General features: G+C 45.3%; 1 protein-coding gene across 3 annotated transcripts in view; it reads left to right on the top strand.

Annotated features, from left to right (window-relative positions):
- Positions 1-8,695, top strand: part of TUBGCP4 (tubulin gamma complex component 4) — a 35,666-nt gene that overhangs the window by 25,537 nt on the left and 1,434 nt on the right. For all 3 annotated transcript variants that reach the window (XR_005795797.1, XM_040492486.1, XM_040492485.1), the window contains exons 11-17: positions 166-271; positions 1,745-1,852; positions 2,277-2,415; positions 5,423-5,600; positions 6,147-6,281; positions 7,762-7,878; positions 8,501-8,640. Coding sequence is in view for 2 of the 3 variants with exons in the window: in XM_040492486.1 (XP_040348420.1) it covers positions 166-271; positions 1,745-1,852; positions 2,277-2,415; positions 5,423-5,600; positions 6,147-6,281; positions 7,762-7,878; positions 8,501-8,640 (923 nt within the window). In the remaining variant the exon portion in view is untranslated. The remainder of the gene's footprint in view (positions 1-165; positions 272-1,744; positions 1,853-2,276; positions 2,416-5,422; positions 5,601-6,146; positions 6,282-7,761; positions 7,879-8,500; positions 8,641-8,695) is intronic.

Consider the following 8,695-nt stretch of genomic DNA (forward strand, 5'->3'; position numbering starts at 1 on the left):
TGCCTTGAGGAATTGCTAAGTATGCCCCTTTGACATGTCAACAGCCTGTATCCTTTTTAGGTTGGGCTTAACTGATGAGATTGGAAATTTTCTGTGTAATTAGGCTAGTGAGGAGCTCCTGGCCATGCTGCATTACTGGATTGTAAATTGAAATTCTTTCCACAGATCATCAAAGACTTTTACCTTCTGGGACGCGGAGAACTGTTTCAGGCCTTCATTGACACAGCTCAACACATGTTAAAAACACCACCCACTGCAGTAACTGAACATGGTGATTGCCCTGTGGGCCTGAGAATGACCACTGTACTGAAATTGCTGCTAAACTGTTTAGTTTGTTCCACATAAGAGCAGCCTGGCGAGTTGCGGCGCCATGTTTCCAAAGGTGGAAGGCCTTTCAGGTGGGCTGTACATGGAGGTCATTGGAAGTAGCCTCTTGACCCTTCCTGGAAGAGTGGGTACAAATCAGGTATTTTATCAGATTATAGTCCTACCTTCCTTATGGGGCATATCAGGACTTAATGCCACATGTATTAGAAATCTTTAGGTTGTGAATGATGGAAACTTAAACTAAACTAACCCAGGTAGAAAAGAGAAATGTATTTGCTATTATATTTGTAACTCCAGTGGGATAGGAGTATAGCTGGGCCTCAGAACAATTGAGGGACTAAAACTAGGGACCTGAATACTGCTAGAATTCTCTTTACTATATCTTGTCTGTGCCTCTTTCATGCCGTTAGATGGCCTTCCAGTCCCCTTTGGAAACATGGCAACAGTTCCCAGGAACTACCTCAGTGTCTACTGGAGGAACCAAATCCAGTCTTTCTGGAGCAAATTGTAAGATTCCAGGAAAGGGTTTTGATTAGCCTAGTCCAGATCATATACATACCCCTGCATCAAAGATGGCAGACATTAAGATACGCCTCCTACAGTGAAGTGTTCACCCTGGACTAATGGGAATGCTCACCGTTCCCATTCAAACTACATGAGGAGAGTCGGGTAAGGATCAGAATCCAAAAAAGAAAATAGGAAACCGACAGGGTTACCATTTTTCTAACTGTAAAACAAGAGATGTCCATTCTACTCATATCAGACTTTTTTCATCACAGATATCAGAAAACCCAATTCAAAATCATGTAAAGGGGAAGGAAAATTTATTGACTTTCATAAATGAGAAGGTCAGAATATGATGGCTTTAGGCAAAGTCCAATCCAGTGGCTTACACGATGCCTTCAGGACTTGGTGTCATTCTGTCTTTCACTTCTGCCTTTTTTCTCAGACAGGCTTGCTCCATATGGTAGCAAGATGGCCTCCAGCCAAGCTCACATCCTGCTAAGGCCTTGTTTATCTCAAAACAAAAACAAAAACAAAAAAAACCTCTTTCAATCTGAATAGAACCTCTGCATTGGCCTGGCTTGAGTCATGTTCACATCCCTAAACAAAATAGTATAACAAGGTAGAGAATTACATTCCATTTGATCATGCCTGCATCACCTGTTTACCCTAGAATCAGGTATTGTCAGCCCCACTGAACTACATGGATAATGCTGGGAGGGGTGATTCTCCAAGGAAAATTGGGTGCTGCTAGCAGCAGCAGGAGGAGGAATGCATGCTTAGTGACACTAAAGCAACCCGTTTCCACTGCGTCCTGCTGTGTCAGGCAGGCTAGAAGAGACGTGGAAAGCCGGTGGCATCTGGGTCTGTCACGTAGCCTAGCATTCTCATCAGCCCATGTGCTCTCTTTCAGATGTGAATGTGGCCTTCCAGCAGTCTGCACATAAGGTATTGCTGGATGATGACAACCTTCTCCCTCTGTTGCACTTGACGATTGAGTATCATGGAAAGGACCATAAAGGTTTGCTGCTCTTTCTTAGATCTTTCTGCTCTTACTGGTCATTGTTCTCTCATCTCTTCCATCCACCTCCCCAGAAACCATATCGTTTCTGACCTTAGAAGTCCCCTTGTCTGGTGCCCTGTTTCATATGGGAGAAAAAGGAAGTCCAGAGAGGCTAAGTGGGACACCCAGGCCATGATTTTCTTTTCATTTTCATCCCGCTGCTGGAAAGCTCTATTTATTTCCAGCCACCAGACTTTAAAAGAATCTAAAAGTCCTCCTAGAGAATCTCCCACAGAATTTCCTTGCCTTCTGCAAGTCCCTTTTTGTCCACTTTATGCTTCTGACATTGCAGGCTCAAGTGAGCGCTCACTTCATGAATGTGACTCACCTTGCGGAAGCTGTGGTTCTAGGTTAGCAAAGCTGTCTTTTTTCTTCTTAACAGATGCTGCTCAGGCGAGAGAAGGGCCTTCTCGGGAAACTTCTCCCCGGGAAGCCCCTGCATCTGGCTGGGCAGCCCTAGGTCTCTCCTACAAAGTGCAATGGCCACTGCACATTCTCTTCACCCCTGCTGTTCTGGAAAAGTGAGTACTTACGAATTTCTCACAGGTAGATATTACCTCCCTTACTTCCAAGGGTGGAAATGATCAGGAATAGAATTGGTGGGAGCAAGATAACCACCCAGCTGGTGGTTGTAAACAATTTGTAAATCGGGGGTTGCAAACTGAGACGCCTTCATGGACTGGACAGAAGACAGTAGGGAGTAGTAGGGACAGGGATGAACGAGAGGGTCAAACCCTTCAAACCATCAGTATGGTAGTAGTGGTGGTGGTGTTTGTTTTTAAGATTTTATTTTTTAAGTAATCTCTATACCCAACTTGGGGCTTGAACTTAAAACCCTGAGATCAAGAGTTGCGTACTCTACCAACTGAAACAGGTCACCTCTGCTTTTTAAAAAAATTTTTATTCTTTATTTAAAGTTTATTTATTTTGAGAGATGGCACACACAATGTGGGGAGGGGGAAAGGAGAGAGGGAGAGGGACAGAGAGAGGGAAGAGAGAATCCCAAGCAGCCTCCTCACTGTCCATGTAGAGCCCAATTTCAGGCTCAAACTCAGGAATCCTGAGATCATGACCTGAGCGGAAATCAAGAGTCGGACGCTTAACCTACTGAGCCATCCAGGCACCCCTGCTGCTGTCTTGTAAGTTCCAAGATAAGCAGTTTACAGGCTGCCAGTTTGTGACCCGGGAAGATGCAATCTTGGGTACCACATGGAGAATCTGGGCCTCGTTAATTCCATCAGACTAGCAAGTTGCCTCCCTAACTTTTGTAATATTTCGTTGATCTTCTTGGGAAGAGTTTCCAAGTCCACGTGTTTGCTGCAGACTTGAGCCACGTCCGTAACCCCGCTGGAGAGGCAGTGGGGACAGCTAAGCTGAGGGGTAGAATGAAGGAGCTGGACCAAGGTGATGAGAGACTTTTGGATCAGCTCTGTTCTTTATCCTGAGAGCTTGCCACGTGCTGTTGCTCTACTCTGTCAGGACCTCATGTCTCCAAGCCAGGGAACGAGAGCTCTAGGGGAAGGGAGGTGGGAGAATCATGCTTGGCTGGTGGTGGCCTCTGAAATCCACCCCCACAGCATTTTAGGAATTTCTCAAATCCTATTACGGGATAGGGCACTGGCCCCTGCCCTGGTTGGAGGATGGAGGCCATTGTCCTCGGGCTAGATGAATGGAGAAAAGGAAATAAATGAAGAAAAGGACCTCACTTCATCTCTCTGCTCCTGTTCACAACCCTGTCTACTTTTTGGGGTAAAGAAGCTTGCAGTTTGGAGAACAGGCATGATCTGGAAAAGACAAGGCTGGTTGAGGGAGATTTCTGTGGCAGGTTCAGAGCCCACAGCACACCTAAGTAAGCTGCATGGACCTTGTCCAAAGAGCCTCCACAGTTCCCAGTGTCCCACAGGCAAACAGTCCATTTACCTCCTCACATATCAGGCTGTGAACACCATTGAAGAAATCAATCTCCAATGTATTTTTAAAAACTTTTAATTATGAAAATTTCCAAATGTATACAAAAGTATGGACTGTAATCGCTCATGTATACCTTATCAAGCTTCAGTAACCATCAACATTATGCTATTTGTTTTATCTTTTTTTCCCGTTAGAGGCTTTATAAAGCAAATCCCAGACATGTCATTTCACTCCCATCACTCTGCAATTCAGAAAAGGCATGTTTTGAATGTCACGACAATGCACTTATCACACCCAGTAAAATTAACAGTAAGTCCTTATCTGATATCTGGTCCACATGGAAATTTTCACAGTTATCCACAAATGTCTTTTTTTTTTTTTCTTACAAATGTCTTTTTATGTTTGGGTTTGTTCAAATCAGAATCCAAACAAGGTATACTATTTTTACTATGTTCCATTAGAAATAGATGATTTTAAGTGTTTACTTATTTTTGAGAGAGAGAGCGTGAGCTGGGGAGGGGCAGAGAGAGAGGGAGACACAGAATCTGAATCAGGTTCCAGGTTCTGAGCTATCAGCAGAGCCCGACGTGGGGCTCAAACTCGTGAACCATGAAATCATGACCTGAGCTGAAGTCAGATGCTTAACTAAGCCATCCACGTGCCCCAGGAATAGATGATTTTAAAAACCAAATCAGATTGGTTTCTGCAAGCCTTCCTACGAACAAGTAAATTTATCTGGTTCTGCTAGGAATTAGCTGTCCTTCTCATGTGTCTTCTTGTGCAAGGCAACTAGCCCCTGAGCTTGCTGTGAGGCAAGAGATAGAGCTCAGTGAGGGAGCCTTCGATTGTGTTCTCTCTTCTTTGGGACAAGAGAGTCAGATAACTAAAATCCTTGTTTCCACCATATTTTTGTTATTGGTCCATATAAGACCCTCCTTCCTTTTTATACATAACCATAAAACCACTTCCCAGCACCAAAGCTGGAACACTGATAGTAACGTCCTTCTGCCTCTGTGGTCTTTCCCAGTCCCACTCCCTTGGCTCCCCGAGCCCAAGGTGACCCCTCTCCTACATTCACGTTTTCTATCCTGTTTATATTTAGTTTTATAACATCTATATATATATTCCCCCAAAGTATGCTTTTTTTCTACTTGGTTGTTTTAAGCATTAATAAAAAAGTATATCAGGGGCGCCTGGATGGCTCAGTCAGTTAAGCATCTGACTCTTGATTTCTGCTCAGGTCATGATCCCGCAGTTCCTAGATTTGAGCCCCATGTTGGGCTCCGTGTTGACAGTGCAGAGCCTGCTTGGGATCTCTCTCTCTCCCTCAAAAATAAACATTTTAAAAAGGGTATCAGGCTATATGTAATCTGAGATTTAGCTTTTTTATTCAAAATCACATTGCTAGGGGTGTTCTTGAGTTGTACAGCTGAAGCGCATTACTCTGACAGCTCTGTAATGTTCCCTCATAGAAATTAAAGCACAGTTAGTTCATCCCCACCCCCCAGCCATTCTCATTTCCTTCCTGCCCCGTGGGGGAGGGGTGGCCAGCAGGTGCAGGTGAGGTGGGGAGTGAAGCCCCTCTCTGGAACAGCTGGCGGGACGTGTCTGCCCCAGGTACAACGTCGTCTTCAAGTACCTGCTGAGCGTGCGCCGGGTGCAGGCTGAGCTGCAGCACTGCTGGGCCCTGCAGATGCAGCGCAAGCACCTCAAGTCCAACCAGACCGACGCGGTCAAGTGGCGCCTGAGAAACCACATGGCATTCTTGGTGGACAATCTGCAGTACTATCTCCAGGTCTGTGCCGAGGGATGAAGAGAAGGAAGGGGTGGGAACAGAAGCCCGGGAGGTTGACGGCAGTTCCTGAAGTGGGACTGCCATCCTGCACAGGATGAAATGCTGGCGTTGAGAGAATTCGTAGGTTCTGTCTCTGGGTTGGGAGGCATTCTTGGCGGCATTTTAGAGGAAAGTGGGAATAAATGGAGGAAGGATGAGGAATTTAGGGTTCTTACCAGCAGTGCAGGATTTAACTTGTGTTGACCCTTTTTATAGTTTGCTAGAACTATAGTCTGGAAGGACTTAACTAAAGGGAGCAAGTGGAGGGGATGTGGCAGGAGGCGGGAGGGATCTGTCAGAACTTTGGAGGCCATAAGGTATTAGGCAGATAAAGTTCTATAAGGCCAGGCAACATCAGGGGGTCTTTGGTCAGTCTTAAAGTGGTCTGAATAGGAGAAAGAGGAGTGGGGGCAAAGAATTTCTAGTTCAGACCATCGGCATCTTAGTGTCCCTGAGTGCTTAGCATATGCAAAGTACTGACAGTATTTGTGTTTAACTGTCCATCAGGTAGATGTGCTGGAGTCTCAGTTCTCACAGCTGCTGCATCAGATCAACTCCACCCGAGACTTTGAAAGCATCCGATTGGCTCACGACCACTTCCTTAGCAACTTGCTGGCTCAGTCCTTTATCTTGTTGAAACCTGTAAGTAGGGCTGTTGGTTTCCTCAGACTGCTTCTAGCCCGACTGTTCCCTTAGATCCTGAGTTGCCAGGATGCGGAGCTATCATTAAGCAATTGTTCGATCTCCATTTTTAACAAATTAAAGCAAAACTAAAAGGGAATTTTAAAAGGGAACTTAAATGTCTTTGAATCTCTGAAATATTATATCCCGGGATGTGGTGAGCAGCTATAGAAGAATATGTGCTCAACCCTCAAAAGGAAGGATTTAGAGGAATTTAAGAAACGTTTCTGTGATACCACAGAAAGGCTAACAAAAAGCATAGAGTACTCAGAAGTCTTTCTCAGTTCTCAGAAATCTTTAGGATCAGGATTGACCAACTGAGAGTTGTTTTCACATACAGCTGGAGTAGTGTCTCCCCCTCTGAGTACGTATGTGTGTATATACATACGTTCATCTCCTTCAGGGTAGTTATTCTCAACCTTGGCCACACATGAGAATCACCTGAAAGCTTTAAAAAATCTAGGACCCAGAGCACTTAGAGTCTCTGGAGTGAAACCCAGACACCAGTATTTTTTAAAGCTCACAAGTAGATTCTAATTCCAGAATAAAAAGCGGAAAGATTGAAAGGACCCCTCAGAGTTTCTATGGTTATTTAGGTTACACAGATTACACTTCATCTGTGATGTCAGCCAGTTTTATCCCTCAGTCGTGCCACACCACAAACACTACTTGTCTTTTGTTTTGCTATTTGGAGCTATTTTTGCTGCACTAGGGGAGAGTGAGTTACATGGATGCCACTCCCAAGGGTTCTTTCTGTGAACTGACAACACCAGGAACCACTGTCACCAGTAGACTGTCCTCGTCTGGCATGCGTGCATCCTTGGGAAAAGCAGAATTTCAGAGCAGGTGGTCACCATTAGATATTTATTGAGTGCTTACTTTATGCAAGGCACTGGGGATACAAAGAGGTATAAGTCATGGCTCTGCCCTTAAGGAGCTCACAATCTAGTTGGAGAAACAGAACATACATACATACACAGATCAGTAACAACACAGGTGGCCTCAACAAGAGAGCAGTACACATAATATAGAGAGAGAAGCAGGGGGTCACTAAAGGGTACATGGGGAAGGGAGTGCTCTGCTGAGAAGGTAGAACTTGAACTGTATTAAGGAGAGTATCCCGGGCACAGGGAACAACACTGAAAGCAAAGCTCAGGGCAGGAGCACACTTGGTGGGTCCAAGAAACGATGACAAGTTCACTGTGGCTAGAATGGAGGTTTTGTGCAGGAGTGACTAAGAGAATGACAGCATCTTTGCCAGGAAGGGAAGAGTTTGTTTTACACATGTTGCATTTTGAGGGGCTGGCAGGACTTGCACGTGACATTGTCTCTCCTGAGGTCAAAGAATGGGAGTAAGGTAGCTCTTAGATTGTTTTCCCAAATCTTTAATTTCATGGATGCATCTACCTCTTTTTCCTAATACCAGCTCTTTCCTGGGTAGGTGTTTCACTGCCTGAATGAAATCCTAGATCTCTGTCACAGCTTTTGCTCGCTGGTCAGTCAGAACCTGGGCCCACTGGATGAACGTGGGGCTGCCCAGCTGAGCATCCTGGTGAAGGTGAGTCTGCTGCCACTTGGCGGTGTGCAGCCCTGTCCAAAGGATAGAGGTTGTTTTGCCAATGGGGAATCACGATCTTTCCCTCTGAGTCAATAAGGCATATTCCCAATAATTACATACACACAGAAATAACAAGATACAGAGATAAAAATGTTGCTGTCAGTTCACTTTAAAGCAGCTAATTTGCCATCTCAACATTCAAAAATAGCTTAGCCCTGAATCTTTTCTTCAGCCCACAAACACACATGGCTTTGTTTTCACATTCTACCCAACCTCCTTACTTCCTTGAACTAACTCCGTTTCACTGAGATTGTGATTATCCGACGGGAACAAAACCACGCAGCTCTCCCCACCCCCACTGTACCACAGAACATATTAACTTGAAAGCAGATGCTAACTTCCTCCTGAGAATGAGCGTGTACTTTCACAGAAAGTCATGCGATCTATGGGTTCTGTACAAAGAAGAGTTTTAGGAGCTAACAGAGGTGAGGATGTGGGAAGGCCAGCTGGTGCTGTAGACTTTTGGGCAAGACTCTTTCAGGGAACCGCCCTCCCTGCCTCACTCCACAGGGACAGTTGGTGAGTCTGAGAGGAATGGCACCGTGGGTCCTTCTCTCTGCAGGGCTTTAGCCGCCAGTCGTCACTCCTATTTAAGATTCTCTCCAGCGTTCGCAATCATCAGATCAACTCAGATTTGGCTCAACTACTCTTACGACTAGATTATAACAAATACTACACCCAGGCTGGTGGAACTCTGGGCAGGTAGGAGCAAGCCCTGGGGAACTCAGTGGACTGTGTGTGTGTGTGTGTGTGTGTG

The sequence above is a fragment of the Herpailurus yagouaroundi genome, unplaced genomic scaffold (assembly GCF_014898765.1).
Source record: "Herpailurus yagouaroundi ecotype Mexico unplaced genomic scaffold, PumYag 184, whole genome shotgun sequence".
NCBI classification, from domain to species: Eukaryota; Metazoa; Chordata; class Mammalia; order Carnivora; family Felidae; genus Herpailurus; species Herpailurus yagouaroundi.